This window comes from Podarcis cretensis (genome assembly GCF_951804945.1).
Source record: "Podarcis cretensis genome assembly, chromosome: 2".
Taxonomy (NCBI): Eukaryota; Metazoa; Chordata; class Lepidosauria; order Squamata; family Lacertidae; genus Podarcis; species Podarcis cretensis.
Window position 1 is genome coordinate 65,693,930 of NC_137171.1, and position 20,190 is coordinate 65,714,119.

The following is a 20,190-nucleotide window of genomic DNA, read 5'->3' on the forward strand; positions in this document are numbered from 1 at the left end:
AATGCGTTCAAGATCCAAGGTATGACTCTATCAGCATCTTTAAAGGATTGTTCCCTGCAGGCCATAAACAAACAAATATTCTGAGCTAGGCAACTTCACTGTGGACTTTGTTGTCTGCTCTAGGTGGCTGCTGCTCCAGCGACAGGTATCCCATCTGTGCAAGTGACTTGATGGCATGTTCCTCTTGTGTTTCACTTGCAGCTTCTTTGCTTTGCAAGGGCAACCTGCCTATTAGGGTCCAAAGCAGTAATAAAGTAGAAGCCAGAGGAAGAAGCCGTTATGTTGCTTTCTGCCCAGAAATACCACTTCATTATGAAACGTTAGGATGGAGAACTAGGAATAATGTAGTATACTATTTTATTATTAACAAAAGGCATCTTTGGGGTGTGGATTTGTATGCAGTAGTATTACTATTCCTAGAATGACCTCATTCAAAACCACAAACTGTAGTCAACACACCCATTCCTTTTCAATATCACACCCACCACCTTCCCTCCAGGGTCACTATTTATCTGACGATCTGCCTTTCCATGCAGATAAATAGGTGATGTGTTGTCCACTGCTAGCATGGAGGAAATTTTTTATTATACACCGACTTCTGTTGTCACATTAAGGAAAACACAAGCGCCTGTATATTTCCCTTTGTGGGGGCAGACAGTTGCTTAGATGACATTTGCATCGGCAAACTACCCTCTCCTCCTTCCTGGGCACCAGGCTGCCGGTCTCAATTCCCTCCTCCTCCATCTGAAGGTGCTTTTTTGGGGGGAGGGAAATACGTTTAGGGAGAATGGAGACCCACTTGCAAATCTCCATCATCTCTTCTAATTTGACCATCATAGAAAGCCTAACCACAAGTACATGTAACACATGTGTTTCACAGGGGCAGACTTTAGTCTTTCAAATTTCAATGGCACCCTGTGCAAGGCCAAAACTCGGCACCCTCCCACGACTTGCCTTCCATCCTGATCAATTCACTATGTCATATTTTTGATATCCTGCAGCACCCGCTAGGCTCAACACCCAGTTCAGAACTCATCGTACTGCCCTAAATCCGCCTTTGTGTTTCACTTTCACTACATTTTACTTTTAGAAAGTGCTTCTAGTCTTACCATTTGTTCTCGGCACTCTGAGTATTGCCAGTTGCTTGCCTGGCTGATGAAGCCCACGCTGTCAGCAGATGTTCATAACTGACAACATTCATGTCATTCATTGTAGAAAATGTGGCCAGTAGCCATATTGTTTGAGGGGCCAATCATTCACAACACTTCATTTCTGTTTCAGGTTAGGAAAAATCACTTAATGTTTTTGACAGCTCCGTAATATGACATGAATTCAATTTTTTCTCAGCTGTTGACAGTGGATAGATTTCCATGGAATCTACTTAACAGGCTTATTAAATCTGATGCATCTGGTCCTGCTTAGCACTCCTGTCCTTTTTTCTTTAAGTATTACATGCTGTACTTAGTAAGTTGCATACTAAACATACCAAGCTGCCCCTTTAATTTTGGAGCAGTCGTTAAAACAAAAGGGAATGGGCTTGCTTCCCTCTCCCCATTCTGATGTGACTAAGTGTGTACAGGTAGGAAGCAAGGCTTGGGGAAAGATTGTGGACAGCTGGCCACGTCAGAAGCCATTGTTGTTTCAGGCGGTACCAGACCTTCAGCAGGGATAGGATGGGTGTACGAATGCACAGAGGCGACAAGCAGAATTGGTCTGAATCAGGCCAATGGCCCATTTTTCTTTAGGGGAAAGATACCCTTAGGATCACCTCCTGAGTTAGCAGGAGACCTTTGCAACACCATCCTTACTTAGCCCTGCTCATGCCCTTCCAAAACTGAGAATGAAGCTAGTCTATCATATTTCCTTCCTGCTACTTATATAACTTGACTCCACACTCATTTAATCTGAATACATTTGGCAGTGCAATTTCCCTCCTACTGTGTCCAAGCAAGGATTTGTTTTTAATTCCTGGAGGCAGCAGGATACTGACCACTCTTCCCTGGGGGTGCAAAACATTTTCTAGTGCTCTATATTTTATTTGAACAAGATTTAACAAGGAAAACTGCTGGAGAGAACACACTATTATTCCATTTGAATAAATACTCTCTCTTTTTTTTCTTTATGAGTACAGCAGCAGGAGGGGTGATGCCTGCTAAGCCAGAGCATAATACAATTCCACACAGGAAGAGAAGAAAAATGATTTGATCTTGTTGATGTTTATTCACAACTGCCACTGCTATCTCCTATTCTTGGCACAGATTTACAGTTCTACTTTTTCTCTGCGGAAGGATAACCATGAAAAAGGAGTAGGTGGGAATGCAGAACTATGTGGGAAGCAGATGGTAGCAATAATTAGATGCTTCACAACAGCAGGAAACAAACAGTAGAGTGCACCAAAGAAATAAATTGGTATTACTGCTACAGAATAGCTAGTTAATAAATAGTCTGAACTTGGAAGAGCGAAGTAGCCCAGTCTGGGACTGGGAAATCCCAAAGAGGCTGAGAAGATCCCTCATCACACTACAGATCTTGGATGCTGCTTGAAGATTTTTCCATTAAAATTATTAATGCCTCTTGGGAATTGTTTTCCCTTTCCTGCAATTTAACAATACACCCCCCTTTGTTTGTGTTTACAATGAAAAACACAGTTGCTGTGAGTCATGGTTTACGCAGAAGCTGTCAATTTCTGCAAAATTCTCTGTTCACAGGTTCCAGAGTCAGTTTATCGAGCATATATACTCTCATCTCTCTTTATATTTCGAAATATAAAGGTCCATATGCAGGACTGCCAGACTATGATACATAACACTGTTACCTGCTACTCCTTTGCAGGATAAAGCACATGTAAGGGAACAAGCTTTAGAGCAGTACCAAGAAGTGTGATTCACCTTTTGCTGACCCATCCTGGAGTAAGCATGCCTGCATCCTACAGACAGTGGATAGATAGCCTGGTTTTAATGGAAAACCTTCTCTTTATTGAATCACACAACAACATTTATTCTCTTTATATAATATAGTGCAGATTTCACAAACATACATATTTAAAATATAGATTCTTTGGTAGAAAAAGAATCTGTCCCAAACAATAGAACATTTATCGAAAGCTGAAAGACGTTTGCCCTGATGTAGCCACGATTCTGAGTGTGCTGCTGCAACGCTGCTTTTCTGAGTAACAGGGTATGCCAGTAGTCAGAGGATTTAGAAATCAGAGCAGTTTGAAGGCTGAAAAGGATGCTAAAAATATTACAACAAACCAGGGATAAGCAACATGGTGCCCTCCAGATGGTGCAACTACTATCATCCCTATTGGGGATGTTGCCCAACAACATCAAGAGGGCACCATGTTCACTACCCTGGCAATAGACCAATTCTGATAAAGATGGTGGAAAATTCACTCTTAAAATAACAGAAAAGTTGGGGGTTGGACTAATGACCCTTCCAACTCTACAACTCCATGATACCATTTCAAAGGGCTGTATCCAATGCTAGTCCTACTCAGAGTAGACCCATTGAAGTTAACAGATATGTTGACTTAAGTTCATTAATTTCAATGAGTAAGACTTAATTGGATGCAACCCAAGCCTTTTCCCTTACTAGTCAAGCACTCGTTTTATTCTCTAAGTGGGGCAAATCATAGCAAGTTGCTTGGTTGTTTAATACAAAAATATTCAGGGTGTTCCTCCCAAATTGCAAGCACAAAGGGGGAGTGGGGGAGGAAAACTTTCCCATAGCCGTGCAAGATATAAACAATGCAAAGTAATAATTCTATAAAAATAATTCTGTCCTGAAAGTCTTGGGGCCTGTCCATATGAATCAGCAACAAACCTTTGCCTAGGCATCTAGGCAGGGATCCCACACTCCTGAATACAATGGCGCAATAGCATTCAGCCACTTGGGATAGGGCCAAGAGGAACAAAATACGACCACCAACTACGTTCATTTAGCCTATATTAGCTTTTTATTAGCTAGTTCTCTTTGAGCTACTTTTCATCGATCACCGGAAAGCTAGACATTCCAAGTATATTGGCCAAATCTGGTCTAAGTTTCTGTTCTATCCAAACAAGTAAGCTCAAAGAAACAGTGTCACTTGAAGAGTGATTTTTTTAGACTTCCCAAATTGTCTCTAAGGTTTGATTAATAAAAGAGACAAGGCTAGGAAGATAAGGGGCTGATCCAGGCCTTTAATGAAATCTCTTTAAAACACACATACTTGTAGTGTAACCCCATGTTTGTTCACTTGGAAGGAAGTCACACTGTGTCCTATGGAACTTACTCCCGTGTAACTGTGCCCAGTATTGCAACCTTAATGATTCTTTCTCCAGGAACCTCTGGGGAAAAAACATTAACCGGCACTGTGACAAAGCCGCCCCATACTTTGAACTTGCAACGTTGTCTGCACTTTATATTCCTTGCTAGCCTAGGCAGATAAATGATGGCCATTCAGCAAGTTATTACTGGTCAGTGAAACACAGTCAAAACGTTTTGTATTTTGTTACAAGCTCCTATTATTTTGCTGAACTGGGGAGGTGCCGTTTATGCCGGCTGGGGCACTGCTCTAGGTGCAGAGATTTGATTTATTGCTGTGTTAAATCCGTACGAGCCTTGATGTGAGAAATCTGTAGAACTGGCAGGAGTAGCTGGAAGGCATCTTGGATGTAAGAGGCACTGTTTGAAGCCTGCAAAGAAGAACATAAAAGGGCAATCACGCTGGGGGGCCCTTTCCATAAAGAGTGCCTGCTAATTCTAGAGGTTAGCATTTGGTCAGCACTCAAAACCACCACTCCCCAAATCAACCACTTCAATGGAATAATGGGACATTATGCAACAAAAGGCATCTAGGAGAAAGGGCTGAGATATAGCCATGTCCCGTCTGGTAGCCTACAGACCATGTTCACTGAAGAGCTATACCCACCCTCCACCCACTGTCATTTGAGCAGATAGTTCATATACTTTCTACATCTGCAATCCATAAGAGTTTGGGGAGTGTTAAAGATTATTTTTGTTCCAAAAATCCAAATTAAAGTTTTACAGCATAACCTCCCGCAGTCTAAATGAGCAGTCAGAAATATTTTTCAACATCTTATCCTCTACTTGCCACCCAATCAGCACAAGAAAAAGATTACACCACACTTAGCTCTTTCAGTAATGAGACTTCAGAAACTAGTTACATAATATGAACCAGATGCTGTAACTTTATGACAATATTCACACACACACAAGATTTCTCAACTTATTCTTTCTTCACTCCAGTCATCAGCCAGCCCACCTCAGACAAAGTCATAGCCAGTAAAAATATACATTGTTTAACTAACTAAATTTTTCAAGTACATTGCAACTGACCTCCAAAAACACTCCAGTGATTAAAGGGTTAAGGACATCTGCCTTCTCTTCCACCTGGAAAGATTGGATATTTTAGGTTGCATTACCAAACACAGCACAAAATCTCTTGAATATTATCTGATTTCCAGTCCAAAAATGATTTAAAGATACACTGATTAGATTAGTTGATAATCCATCTCACATTATTTGAAAATGCAGCTCTGATGTATTTCACATCAACAACATGTTACATACAAAGTAAAGTCAGTTTCTCAGATGAGCTTTCAAAAATTAAAACAACAGCTGTAATACTGGGGCATCATGCTACTTGAGAGAGAAAAAGGTCAGTATGAACCAAGAGTACTGTGAATTATGAATAGGAAGTTCATAATATGCAGTCAATGTCAGCCGCCAAAGGAGGGGGGACATAGAAATCAAGAAGATATCTCTAAAATAAGCAGTGCAAAATGGACATTTTCCACAGACGTTGCTAAACAACAGTTTGCAAAATACTGTTATCTCACTAAGTCATATTATGAAATTAATGGACTTGAATCCAATGATTTTAGTTGGTCTACTCTATGAGTATGACTAACTAGATTATCACCCTATGGATTTCCCCCCCTTCTTTTCTTTTTTTAAAAAAACCTTTTAATAGAGAGTAAAGTCTAGAACTGACTGCTGCAGCCACAAGAGACCGTAGGGTGCCTCCTCTTTTAAAACAGCAAAACAAAGGGAAATCCAGCTTTTCAGATAACTGAAGTAAGATCATGCCATTGTCCAACAACTCTTTAAACTTGACTTCTTACCCCAGCAGCTGTTAAGCACGTCACAAAGCCTTTAGATACAGCCGATAGTTCTTTGCATAACACAATCGTCATTCTAAGAAAGAACAAACAGCACACAGTAAACACAATCTGAAAGAAAATTTCCTCCTTGAATGCAATGCTTTTCAATAACCGCTCTTCAAAAACAAAAGTGATTTGATGAATTAAGATTCTTTTGAAAGAATCTGCCTCCTTCAAGCTTAATTCAAGCCTGTATTCGAAAGACAGATGGTGGAGGGAACAGGGATATTTCGAATAATCTGTCAGCATCACACTCTTACCTCCCCTCGGGGGGGGGGGGGGGCTGATATGGACATCACTATTCTGTCTCATCAATCCACCACTTCGGGTGGTGAGATAAGTATAAAGTCCCCTGTGGAGTGAAAACAAGCACATGGCCCCAAAGGAGTGGTGTGATCTCCTGGCACTACAAGCAAGAAGGAAGACAAGTCAGAACTTTGCCACCTTTGCAGCAGGAACACAACTCCATCTACACCATTGCACAGGTTGCTACTGATTGGATTTGAAATTTTTTTTTGTGTATGTTTTTGTTGTTAATCGCTTCTAGATGCTTTGTGAGAAGTGATTTACAAATGAAATAGATGGAAGTATTAAGCAATCTGCCTCCTCCCTGTTTTCCCCACCCCTAGTTCTCTGCTCCAGACTGCAGAATCCATGGCTGCATTTGATTTTTTAAAATGCAGAGGAAAACAACACATAAGCAGGGGCAGTATGCAATGGACTTATTCCGCTGGCATAAAAATTTATGCACGCACAAGGAAACTTTCCTCCGCTCCCCAAATCTGCTCTGGAACAGATTAAAGGGGTGCATGGGAAGAGGAGAGGGTAGAAGTTCCATTACAAAAGCAAAATTTTTTGCATCAACAAAATGAGTGGTGTAGAGCTACTTTGGATACAACTCTTGAGTATAGTTTGGCCTAATAGTTCTCTAATATCAAAATCAAGAGAAACGGAACAGTAGTATCGAAGCCAGCAACAAGGATTCCACAGTGGTACCTCGGGTTACACACGCTTCAGGTTACACACTCTGCTAACCCAGAAATAGTGCTTCAGGTTAAGAACTTTGCTTCAGGATGAGAACAGAAATCGGGCTCTGGCGGCACAGCAGCAGCAGGAGGCCCCATTAGCTAAAGTGGTGCTTCAGGTTAAGAACAGTTTCAGGTTAAGAACAGACCTCCGGAACGAATTAAGTACTTAACCCGAGGTACCACTGTACTTATCATCTTATACACAGCAGAGTGGCCAAGAGTGATCAACCTTACTGTGAAAGGGCTTTGGCCCGATCTAGGGCTAACGCCTCTTGCTCCTGCCCGTGAAGAACCAGAGCTGCAGTTTTGTGGAACGCTTCGATAGAATAAGCTGTCAATTCAGCCAGGCTCCTGATCGCACATGCGTGAACTTCCTGCAGAAGTTAGAAAAAGATGTCAGCCTCCTGGCTTTAAAAAAATAAATAAATTATTGTGTTACTTTCCCACCCAATTCCATCCCACAGGCTTCATGCAGAGATTGTAACTGCAAGCATGAAGCAGCATGCTGTCAGCTATGAGCTTAGATGATATAAGCGCATTGACAGCTAGACAGCAGTGCAATATTCCTTCGGTTAAAATGATTACCTCCACTGATTTTTTATCCTCTTGCTCAGCATCCCCAGAGCCCACTTGCTGGTCTCCTTCGTTCGGCGTTTCTTGTTTTGCAGTTCGCGCGCTGAGGCTTTTTGTCAATTCATGAGCAGAGTTCCTTGCCTGTCCAAGAGGAAGCAGAAACACACCAGCACATCACCAAAAGGAGAGGCAGAGCCATCCTGATCATGCTGCACATGGAGGAAGTACAACTGCCTCTGGAACGAAACTATGCACTGGGGAACAAAATTTTTGTTGCATTGACACCTGCTGTTGTTCTAACCTAATTTTGACGTGCTGATTTCATATTTGAAGTGGGTTTTGTTCTGTAAGCTCTAGTTTTTTTGCAATTCATGTTTTTTACTTTTCACCATAATCTTTGTTTTTCACAATGCAAGAATTCAATATTTTATTAAACACATAGCCAAAGCAGTACAATATGAGTATAAATCTAAGTGACATATAGCATTGAACATGACATGTATAGCATTGAAAATGACATGTATATCTATGTATAGTTGGAGGTATGAAAAAAATGTATTCCTTTGGGATACTGGGGAACATTTTTTTTTTTCCTTCATTTTCTTTTGCATGAGATTTTTCAACTGTTCTTATATGTTCTTTCAATGCTGATTTCAAATCTGAAATCTATTTCTGTGTACATGCTATAGTTATCTTTCAATTTCCGACTTTTGCCGATATGTCATATTTAGGTAAAGACTCTGAGGCTTTTCGCTTTATTGGCCAAGGGAGCCGGCATATAGCTGGTCATGTGGCCAGCATGACTAAGCCACTTCTGGTGAACCAGAGCAGCACACGGAAACGCCGTTTACCTTCCCACTGGAGAGGTACCTATTTATCTACTTGTACTTTGACGTGCTTTCGAGCTGCTAGGTTGGCAGGAGCAGGGACCAAGCAACGGGAGCTCACCCCGTTGCGGGGATTCGAACCACCGACCTTCTGATCGGCAAGTCCTAGGCTCTGTGGTTTAACCCACAGCCCCACCCGCATCCCTCCATGTCAGATTTACACTGGGGTAAGTGGACACTGACACGTTGATCTACCCTAACCACATGGTAATTATTGTTTTGCAAAGCTAGTTTTTCTTTATTTTTACAGTTTTATAACCTAAATATTTGTATTTTTCAGACCATGGCTTCTTCAAGTAGACAAAAATGTGTAAACAAGCCTGATGCCTTTTGTTATGTATGTGGCTGCTACGCACTTCCTCGTCAAAGATACAATATAACAGCGTTTGTGAGGCGTGCCTAACAGCCAAAAGATCACAAAAAAACACTCACTCACTTGGGTTAGTTTGGCTGGCGTTGTAGAGACTCGTAATTGTGAAAAGAGATCTCCTATTTCCTTTGTGAAGTCTTCCTCCTCTGAAAGCAAGAGATGACAGGTGCTGAATGCTACATCTAATCATCAACATTAAAACTTACTAAGTTGCATTTGAATTTTGCATTTATACTCATTTCTGTCCTTTTGTGTAAATAGCTTTGCTTTACTAATATCTTAGTCTCCATAAAATCTACCAAAACGGACAGCCTCCTGCTCAAGGATTTGTATTATAATGGTCTTTTCCCCCTTTATGTCAGGAATGATGAAGGAGATTATCCTGTGGAGCTTAGCAGTGCTTCTCTTGCGCAAGTCCACAAGACTTCTGCTGCGGTTTTCGTGATCCCACTGATCAACTGCAATATCCTTCATTTAAGCTTTGGATCACAGACTCAAAGAGTGAGTCAGTCAGAATACCAGTAGTGATTAACCAAGAGCCTGATGACATAGATAATCTTGCCAAAGGTATTCACTTGAAGAAGTTGGAAGTGCACAGAGTAGTCAATTAACAGCCTGTGTTATCTGCATCTCCTGCAAAGCTTCCAGAGAACTGTCCACTGTCAGAAACAGAATAATGGCAAGATGGACCATTGATAGGACTTAATGGACTGGTTCATATGTTTAGTTTTCCATCTTTCATGTGTTATTGCACCACACTCATAACGGAATGACTGAACTCACCATTCAGTCATTTTACTTTTGCTATTCAGTCTACTGTTACTTTTGCAAGTGGGAATTCTTGTAATTACCCTTCTTTTCTTCCTCTTCATCATCATAAAATTCAGCTAACGAAAACGCTTCTTTGAGCTGTTCCAATTCGGCCTTCAAAGTATCTAACTCATCTCCGGAGAGGGCGCTTATCACCGACTTCACCTGATTTAAAAGGAAAGAAAGCCACAAAGAGAACAGTAAATCCATCAGCCAGAAACGCTTGATATTTGGTGTGAAAAGTTAAGGTGGCAGCACTAATGACAAGCTGACTACGGAAAGCAATTCAAACTTTGAGAAGGGGAGCTCTGTGTTTGGCATATTCCCTCACAGCAGAGAGAGAAGGTGTGTGTGTAAAAATATCAAACTTGCTCTACCTCGCAGTGCCATTGATTTTTACCATCAATGGCTCAGTCATTCGGAGCAACAAAGATCGAGAAAGCTCTTATTTTAATAAAAAACACTACACAAGGGGTAAAGAAACAGCAGGGGAGGGCAGGGAAAGGTGTTTTTTCCTGCATTTACTGGCTTTCATTTACTGATGCTTGTGTGGAATCTATAAAAGGGCTCATCTGCCAGAGTTTAAAGAAATATTCATTTTTATTCCTCCTCAACTGTAAAAAAAGGAAATTGCTCAGGGCCATTACCTTTGATTCACTCTCTCTGGAAAGCATCTCTAAAGCTTCCAAATGAGAAAGACCCTGAAACTCATCAAAGAGTAGCCCATAATGGGCTTTCTTCTCTGTAGCCATGGAAACCTCAGTAGCTGTCCGCTGTTCTTCTCTCTCCTTTGCCTCTCGCAAGATCTACAAATGGAAAAGTTGAAGCATTAATGCTGCTGCATGTATATAGAAACACACACAAAGGAAAGGTTCATCCTGAAATATCTGGGGTTCTGCTGTGAACAGCTCTAGGGACTGAGCATTTGCCATTAAGGGAATCCAGGAAGAAGCTAATCTTTGTTGCTGTGTGGAAGGTTGAAGCCAATACCTGAGAAAGTGTGGAATTTCTGATCATCAGGCCTTTTGTTTTCTTAAAACCAGGGTCACCTTCAGCTATCACATCCATGGTCTTCTTACCAATGAATTCTAATGCATCCAAACTTCCACTAATAACAGTCTTCCCCTAAAAGTGGGGCAGGGTAAGGTTGGAAGCAAGAGAAAGAGAATAAACATTTGATTGATGGAGTTTACTTACGTGCTGCATTTCCACAATGAGCTGCACCCAAAGAGGCTTAGAGCACATATTCAAAACATCAAAATACAGAGCATTGGAAGTACAAATATACAAAACACAGAGCATGTCAGTAAATTCAAAAAATTGAAGGAACAGAGATCAAAACTCAAGTCAGAAATATAAATCACATGATGAGAGCCCTGGGAGTCAAGTGTTCAAAGTGCAGGGTGGGGTTTTTAGTAGTCTTTGGGAAGAATGATAATAGGTGGCAATAAGAAGGAAAAACACAGCCTAACACTACTTTATCTTGATGCTGGAACAACCATAAACATGACAAATAATTTTTCAAAAGCATATAATTATATGCTGTAAGAAGTGGATAAGTTTGCACAAACTATATTTCTCATTTTGTTTTACAAACCCAGTGAGACCCATTTTGTCTGCTTATTGATCAAAAATAAAAAGTCACATCCACATTATACATTAAAGCACATTCATCACACATCTGAAGCACGTGGCTTTCCCCAAAGAATCCTGGGAGCTGTAACTTGTTAAAGGTGCTGGGAATTGCAGTTCTGTGGGTGGTAAACTACAGTTCCCATAATGTTTTGAGGGAACCCATGCACTTTAAATGTGCATTGAATGTGCTTTAAATGTATGATCTGAATGTGACCAAATAATGCTTTCCAAAAAAACCGCCAGATGATTAAAAAGCTATGTTAGGTTGCATTGACCAGGTATAGGTCCCCCCTGCTATTTTTACACTGAACTCCATATAGCATGAACTCCATATAGTACATTAAGGTGGAAGGTGACGATATTAAACTAGAAAATTACTATGTGCTGCATTAGTCCAAACCAGGCCGCCGCCACCTAACACCTTACAGTCTTTTCTCAGGTTAGATTACAAGCCAACCTTGAGAAGCACCCCCCCCCCCCCCGCCCCAACCACTACCCAGATGCAGAAATGACAGGCATGGATGTTTCTCTTCCCCTTTCTTCTTTGTGTTTGGAAGCTGCTAAGGCAACATTCCTCCTGCCATCACTAGAGCCAGCAGGGGGGTAGTTTCTGGCTCAGACTGCAGTGGAAAAAGGCTATTAGGGGAGGAAATATAGGCTACTTCAGAATACCAGCATGTTAGGAATACATCACTTCTCTAAATGAAATAAAGTGTTACAAAGTTCAGCAACATCACTAATGGCTAGCAAAGTCCACAGAATACTACAAATCCAAATCTTTATTGCTTAGCCAAAGGTCCTTACCACCACAAAGCACCATGCAATGTACCTTTTGCTAATGTACTTGTATAGTTTCAGGATATTTCACTCCACCCCAATTAAACATCAATTCTAGACTAAGGAATTCACTGAGATAGGTGCCCAGGTCTTAAGCATGCAGCAAGAAATCCTCCTTTATCAAGGAATGTCATTAAGACATTCCAGATTTTACATCTCAAGGATAGAATGCCCACTTCTACTCAGACGCCAATCAAAAACTTTTTCTTAACATATACAGCTGCTAGACAGGTCACAAGCAATTAATTAGCAACCAATAAGTTATGATAATGCATATTACACAACACTACAGAATCATTTGATGATTTAATGAGCCATTGCGCAGCATCAACCAACCACTTGAATCAAGTTTTCCACTACTCAGAATTCAAAATGAAAGGCAAGCTTCCAATAAACAAATAAATTCAATAAATAAATAAATAATAATAAAATAAGCTGGTGTTAATTGATATATTGCTTGCAGTCTCACTCACTGTGCTCTGAACAGCAGCAGAGATGGTAGAAAACATTCCAAATGCACCACTAATGGGCGAGGGATTTTCAGTCTCTTCTTTGCCATCACTGCCTTCTTCAGAGTTTTGGATTTCTGAAACAAAGGGAAGGGAATAGGATTTAAGTGGTGTGTGGGCCAAACTTAGCCTGTGAGGGATTTAAATTTGACCTACTAGGCCATTTTCCCCAAACCGTGCACACCTCTCCACACCTGACATCATTTGTGGTGCCAAGTGTGGGGCAAGCAGAGATGCAGCAGCTGCCAATGCACAGTCAAGCCCCTTAATTGACCCCTCCCCAATTGTCCATTGGCAAATGAAAGCAGGCTTTGATTTTTCCACCCATCAACTGATGAGCAGTAGAACCAAAGGCTGCTAAGTCAGGTGAACGAGTTCCCTTGCACTCCTTACTCCTAGGGCTGTGCGTGGTGATTTGAAGTCCCTACTTCAAAGCACCCAATCAGCTGAGATCACTGTGAGGTCAAGTGATCGAAGAATTGATGCTTTTCAATTATGGTGCTGGAGGAGACTCTTGAGAGTCCCATGGACTGCAAGAAGATCAAACCTCTCCATTCTGAAGGAAATCAGCCCTGAGTGCTCACTGGAAGGACAGATTGTGAAGCTGAGGCTCCAGTACTTTGGCCACCTCATGAGAAGAGAAGACTCCCTGGAGAAGACCCTGATGTTGGGAAAGATGGAGGGCACAAGGAGAAGGGGGCGACAGAGGACGAGATGGTTGGATAGTGTTTTCGAGGTTACCAGCATGAGTCTGACCAAGCTGCGGGGGGCAGTGGAGGACAGGAGTGCCTGGCGTTCTCTGGTCCATGGGGTCACGAAGAGTCGGACACGACTAAACGACTAAACAACAACAACAACCTGTCTAATTTGATAAGGATCTGGTCAAAGAGCCAAAAAGGTTCTCCACCCTGGTTTAGAACAGAGGTATGGAGAAATGTAAAAATGTCTGCTGGGCAATTGCTTTACCCTTTTTAATATATGCAATTGTTTCTATGGTATTGTGAAATTGCTGCAAGATGCTTTATAGGAAGCGATTCATTAAATAAACAAATAAAGGTGTATACCAAATTTAAGATCTCTCTCTCTCTCTCTGAATTGCATAAAATTAATTGATGCTTCTACGAAAATGAGGCAGCAAATAAGGTCCCAAGCATCTTTTTTAATATATTAATGATAATGCCACATAAAACTCATGCAATATCATAGATGTAGTGCCGACATGGATGTAGAGCATCACAGATGTAGTGCTTAATATCACAAACCTGTTGCCAATCTGATCTTCGTGTGACAAAATCCATAGTTGACTTCAGGTCAGTGATAAAACAGCTACTTGATAGAAATCTAGGAATTCTGAAGTGAGCTGTAGTCTTGTGTTCGACACTTGTGATTAAAAGGCAGTTCAACATTTTGTGACCCATAATTTGAAAACTGACTTGGAAAAGCATGTGTCTTTGCTTTATTTCTTTTTCCCAAATGACGTTTTCTGAATACGGCTAAGTAGTCCTATTTTTATTTTGGGTTGAATCCAAAGCTTGAGTTCATGAGTCACACAGTCCTTGCCATGAGTTCCAAATCAGTTCCAGAGGGTCAGGGGACCCTCAAGAATAGAACTGGGGTGTGCATAGGAAGCTGCAGTGGGGATGAGAGGAGGTGAAAGTCCCCTAATGCAAATATTGGATTCTGCCCTCTGCCTCCATGTCTACTTTTACAATTGACATTCTACAATGAAGGAATCTGGTGTTATAGTAACAGTACCATCCTAGGCAAGGACTCAGGTTGCACATAATGCTAAGCCAAACCATGGCTTACTGTGAATGCATGCGTGTGCAAGTACCAACAGTAAAAATAAGGTCTGCTTTGACACACACACCCAGATGGTTTGGCTTAGCGTTACATCCAAATCCATAGTCATGGTTTGTGTCTTTCAGACAAACCACAAGCGGCAAGGCAAGAACAAATCTTGGCTACAGCTTGTCTGGAGTGAGACCAACCACAAGTCTGGATTTGGACATACCAGCAAGCCAGACCATGGCTGAGCTCCAGCAACATGAAGATCACAGAACGAGTGAAGCAGGTAGCAGTTTTTACTGTTAGTACCTGCACACCAACACACCAATGCTTAGCCATGCTTTGGCTTAGTGTTGCAATGTATCTAGGGCTTGATGCAGGGATATTCAGGCAAGGCCAGTGTAGCGTGACACTCCCTTCCCGACCAAAAGCAGACACATATGTCATCATCACAAGCTAACTTGAAAGTCCCCTTGATTTTCAATAGCTTGCCATGGGGAACTGCTCTTTCAAACAAGTTCAAAGTCCCTTTGAGCGCATGGAAATAAAAGTAAAGGTAAAGGGACCCCTGACCGTTAAGTCCAGTCATGGATGACTCTGGGGTTGTGGCATTCATCTCGCTTTACTGGCCAAGGGAGCGGGCATTTGTCCGCAGACAGTTTCCGGGTCATGTGGCCTGCATGACTAAGCTGCTTCTGGCAAACCAGAGCAGTGCACGGAAATGCCGTTTACCTTCCCGCTGGAGTGGTACCTATTTATCTACTTGCACGTTGATGTGCTTTTGAACTGCTAGGTTGGCAGGAAATAGTAATGAAATTATTTGGATCCCAGCCAACCTACGCCAGTAGTTTCACATGCAATAAGCTGAGAAATATGCATTTAATTTGATTGGGACCAGTAGTCATTTACACCATACAGCAAAGAATCCTCATGTGCAAAGGCATCTCCCACAGCCATACAGGAGGTGTCAGTGCTAGATAAGACATAGGCTATGGGCTGTAGCTCCCATTCCTTTGTGTATGTCTTGGATAAAAGGAAGCAAGAGAAGCTGAGACTTATGAAGAGCCTCACAACCTGTAAGTAAACTAGTGACAGCAAAATAGCAGCTTCTATGGAAATATATAACAGATTCCCTTGTACAAGAAGTAATAGCATTAAAACAACAACATCCATCATAGTACCACACGTGGTAAACTTCAAATAGTTTATATATTTTTAATAGAAACCAACCTTCCCCAACATCTTTAGCCTCAGAAGATAATTCAGTAGGGCTGGGGATCCCAAGGGATGTCTCTGCTTTTTCAATGACATTTGAGATTCCGTGACCTAAAGAAAGCAGAGATGTTACTTTAGTCCAAAGGAAAAATGAATTACTTCACCAAGCAAGCAGAGGCCAAGTCAGCAGGATGAATTGCTTCAGGCAGTATGCTGCATTTGAAAAGCACAATGAATTGCCCAATCAAGCCAGTAGCTTAATATTTCCCTCTTTTTCCTCTCTGTTTAAGAGACAGCACACACTGCAACCTTTCAACTTCTGTGCTGCTGCTTACATTTTTACCATGTTTAATCTGCCACTAATTAATTTTCTTCTGTTGTTTTCTATATAGAACATTTTGCACTTGTCACTTTTAACTTCTAAAGGTAAAAAACTTCTAAAGGTAAAAAAGAAAAAGAAAAGCAATTTCGAGCAGACCCAATTTATTTGATTCGGATTGCATAGCTTAGGTTTCGGGCAGCCTCACCTACGGTAGCCACTGTAGCAGAAGCAGTCGAGAGCAATGATTTTCCCCAGCTCCCCCAGTAACCCCATCCTGTCTGCGACTCTTCCATGGAACTGGAACTCTGGGGAAGAAACGAAAGCATATTGCCAACTGTACTATTGAAATTAAACATCCAGTTTAACCAAAATTCATTTCCAGACAGGAACTTTTATTTTTATTTATCATTCAGGAATTTTGAACCTTGCCATATGGGCATCCAGTATATATGTTTTAAAGAGGTGTCACATGCTGTTGGCCATCTGCCCCCATCAGCAGTCTAGCTGCTGCATTCTGCACTAGCTACATACCAGTGCATGGTCTACAGCGGCCAAGTTATCCCAATCCAGACACGGTCATAGCTGGCAAACCAGGCAAAGCCGGTAAAAGGCACATGCCCTCAAAATATGCTCTAGGGCAGTGGTTCCCAACCTTTTTTTGGCCATGCCCCACCTAAGCAACTCTAAATCCTGATTGCCCCCCCCCCCCATGACATAAAATTCTTATTTTTCAAAACGTGAAGGAAGCCTAAAAGGCCATTAACTACTAATAAGACATCCTGGAATGTCCCCCTTAAAAATAAAATTGCCCCCCTGTGGGGCATGTGCCCCACGTTAGCAACGTTAGGGGGGTTGGGTACCATCCAGAGCAGATTGTGGGTGTGTATGGGGAGGAGAGAAAGGTGAAGTCTCATTACATTAGCAGGAACCCGTTCATGCAATGTTACGATTCCACCATATATTGTTTTATTAAATAATTTTTAAAAACAATGAATTAATTAAAGCAAAAATTAAGCAAAGAAGGATGCAGGTCATTGCTTGTACAGTGGTAACTCGGGTTACATACGCTTCAGGTTACATATGCTTCAGGCCCCATTAGCTAAAGTGGCTCTTCAGGTTAAGAACGGACCTCTGGAACGAATTAAGTACGTAACCAGAGGTACCACTGTATCCCTTTTGACAGGTTCCGTCTTCCTTAAAGCACTCAAGTTTGTCTCAGCCTTTGCAGACTGCCACAGTTCCAACAGAGTAAGCTAGCAAAATCAACAACAGGCATTTGCCACTGTGCTGTTCACTGCTACATCCATCCACATCTTCTTAGCCCATCATAAGTTACACAAGTCTGACTCCTGCTTTCCCTATGTCTCAAACAGGTCCAACAAGATGAATGTTAACAATGCAGCTCACTATTTAGCACAGAGGACAAATGTAGAACACAGATATCCACATCTCACAGTTCCACACTTCATTCAAATGGATCTTCTTGGCCCCCAAATCCTGCTAGGGAATGTATATTAAAATGTGAATGTTGTTGGGGTAAATGAGAATTTACTGATAGTAGGCTTAGCACCAATACCTGTACATTCTGACCCAGTGGCTGTTGTACAATACTGGGCTCAGAGATTTTCGCTTCAGGCCTTTTCCGTGTCATAGCCACAAGCTCAGCTTCCTCTCCATTAGTCTCAGTGGGTTCTGACTCCTCTGTCTTCTGAACATTTTCCTCTAGTTCATGAGCAACTTCATTCAAGGGTTCATTATCCTTTTGGGACATGACCACAGCATAGCCTAGATTTATAAAGAATTATTGTTAAAACACATACAAAAAGTTTAAAAAGATAAACGGCATTTTTTCGGGAATAAACTTAACTGAAATATTTTCCAGTGGCCTACATATGTTGCGGAGTAATTTAACATGTTTGGATCATATATACTTTTGGTGTCAATCTACACTCCTTACAAAAAAATAATCCTAGTATGTTTTTCCCTAGCAAGGACAGTCGTGGGAATGTGGGAGTTATCGTATTTTTCGCACCATAGGACGCACCGGACAATAGGACGCACCTTGTTTTAGAGGGGGGAGAACAAGAAAAAAAATTCTCCCCCTCTCTGCCCAGCGCCCCTTCAGCAAAGCAGCAGGAGGCACTGCGCGGAGAGGGGGAGAACTTCCCCCTCTTGTTTTCCCGCTCTAAAACAAGGTGCCGTTTAAGGTGCGTTCAGGCGGCTACCTTGGAAGCCTGGAGAGCGAGAGGGGTCGGTGTGCACTGACCCCTCTCGCTCTCCAGGCTTCAGGTTCCTTTCGACCTGCTCTTTGGGGGTGGCGGGGGGAAGCCCACCACCAGCCCCAAAGAGCAGGTCAGGGAGCAGCGGAAAGGCGCAGCGGAGAGGCTCCTGCCATAGCCACGCGTCACCTCTCCAGCCGGGAGAGGGTTGCGGGGCTATGGCTTCTTCGCTCCATAGGACGCACACACATTTCCCCTTCATTTTTGGCATTGTACCCATTCATTATGATACTAATTCTATGAGACAATGCATTTTGAAAACAAAGTGTTTTCCATAGAAAAATATAGCAGTTGAAAACTTCCCACCATTGCTCACTACTAGTCCCAACGTATAGGGGATCTAAAATCCAGGTTATGTCCAGTTGTGAAATTCTACATAATGAAATTACAGGGCCCAGTTAGTACAGTAGCTACTCAAAACATTTTTCTTAAGATTGTTGTGCATTCCAAGATGTATTCTATTTGTGAATAATAAAAATGAAGGGAGGAAAACTGGCTTTATTCAGGGTGGGGGTATTAGGCAGCAGCTAAAATAGCCTTCTGCTTAAACACTAGCCTGGTAGCTTTGTTGTTGTTTAGTCGTTTAATCGTGTCCCACTCTTCGTGACCCCATGGACCAGAGCACGCCAGGCCCTCCTGTCTTCCTCTGCCTCCTGCAGTTTGGTCAAACTCATAGCCTGGTAGCTAGTAGTAGCTATATAGGTGGCAAGAAACGACATATAGGCACGTGCATTGAATACCATATGGGTGAGTGAGGGAGCTGTTGGAGGAGGAACTCTGCACCTAGTATAGAAACCAGGGAAGCTGCCTTCTCATCCCCTCTGGTGTCTAGCACAGAAACACAAGATGCTGCTGCAGGAAGGCTAGAGATCTCTGCCCCTCCTTGGGCAACACCCAGCAGACTCCTAAAAAAAACTCCTTTTTTTGGCAGGCCGCTAACTTTCGTGCGTTATTTGCAAGGCTAGGCTAAACGTGAATAAAAAAGGACTTTTTAAGAGCTATGTCTTAGGACCATTAAAAACAAAGCAAAACAAAAGTTTTTTTTATTAAAAAAGTACAATTGTTACCGGAAAGCGGCGGACAGCAGGTACTGGAAATGCAGCATCTGTTGATACTGTAAAAGATCAACCTGAGGCTACGGCTGGCAAACAAAGCAAGAGGTTTGTTTTATGGAGCTGCTTTATGGAGCTGCTTTCAAATGGAGAACGGTGTGGGTGGGTCAGTGGGGGGAGAGAAGAGGGACCCCCCAAACCCGCAGCGCCCCTGGAAACCCGTAAGTGGGTCAGGGATTTCGCACCGGGGCTCTCGCTCCTCCCTCCCGCGGATGCTCAACAGGCAGGCCCACGGCTGCTTCAAGAGGTCGGGACGGGGAAAGCCCCGTCACAGGGAGGGACCCCAAGAGAGAGACCTTCCTATCCCTGAAGGGGAAGCCTGACCCTGCCCTTTCGTTTGGGGGACGGTGACAGGCGCCCTCCGCCCCCAATCATCTCCTGCGAAGGTTTTGGCCAAGCATTCCTGCTGCTCCCCAGGGCGGCGTTGCAGGGACACGTAGAGGAGAGTCGCGCAACTTACAGGCAACACAAACAAACCACCAGGCAACTCGCGGTCCTCCGCCTCGTCGGTTTCCACCCGCCAGAGGCCTTCCCCGTCCCCACCGCAGCCACGTCGCAGCAAGTCAAGCACACGCGCCGCTCCCCCAGCACAAACACCGACGGACGGTCCTCCGAACCATAGAGGCGGCAGGAACGAACGGCGGCGCGTGGGGGTGGG

At 42.6% G+C, this 20,190-nt stretch overlaps 1 protein-coding gene across 1 annotated transcript; it reads right to left on the minus strand.

Annotated features, from left to right (window-relative positions):
• Positions 1-2,952: 2,952 nt before the first annotated feature.
• On the minus strand, positions 2,953-20,142 carry FAM114A2 (family with sequence similarity 114 member A2). The gene is made up of 14 exons (XM_079968261.1): positions 19,993-20,142; positions 17,718-17,926; positions 16,347-16,446; positions 15,835-15,930; positions 12,781-12,893; positions 10,826-10,960; positions 10,483-10,641; positions 9,877-10,000; positions 9,092-9,171; positions 7,781-7,909; positions 7,430-7,569; positions 6,129-6,201; positions 5,341-5,394; positions 2,953-4,676 (listed from the first exon to the last, which is right to left on the minus strand). The coding sequence occupies exons 2-14, from the start codon at positions 17,910-17,912 to the stop codon at positions 4,575-4,577; spliced, it is 1,500 nt and encodes a 499-aa protein (XP_079824387.1). The 5' UTR covers positions 17,913-17,926; positions 19,993-20,142; the 3' UTR covers positions 2,953-4,574.
• Between the last annotated feature and the right edge of the window lie 48 nt (positions 20,143-20,190).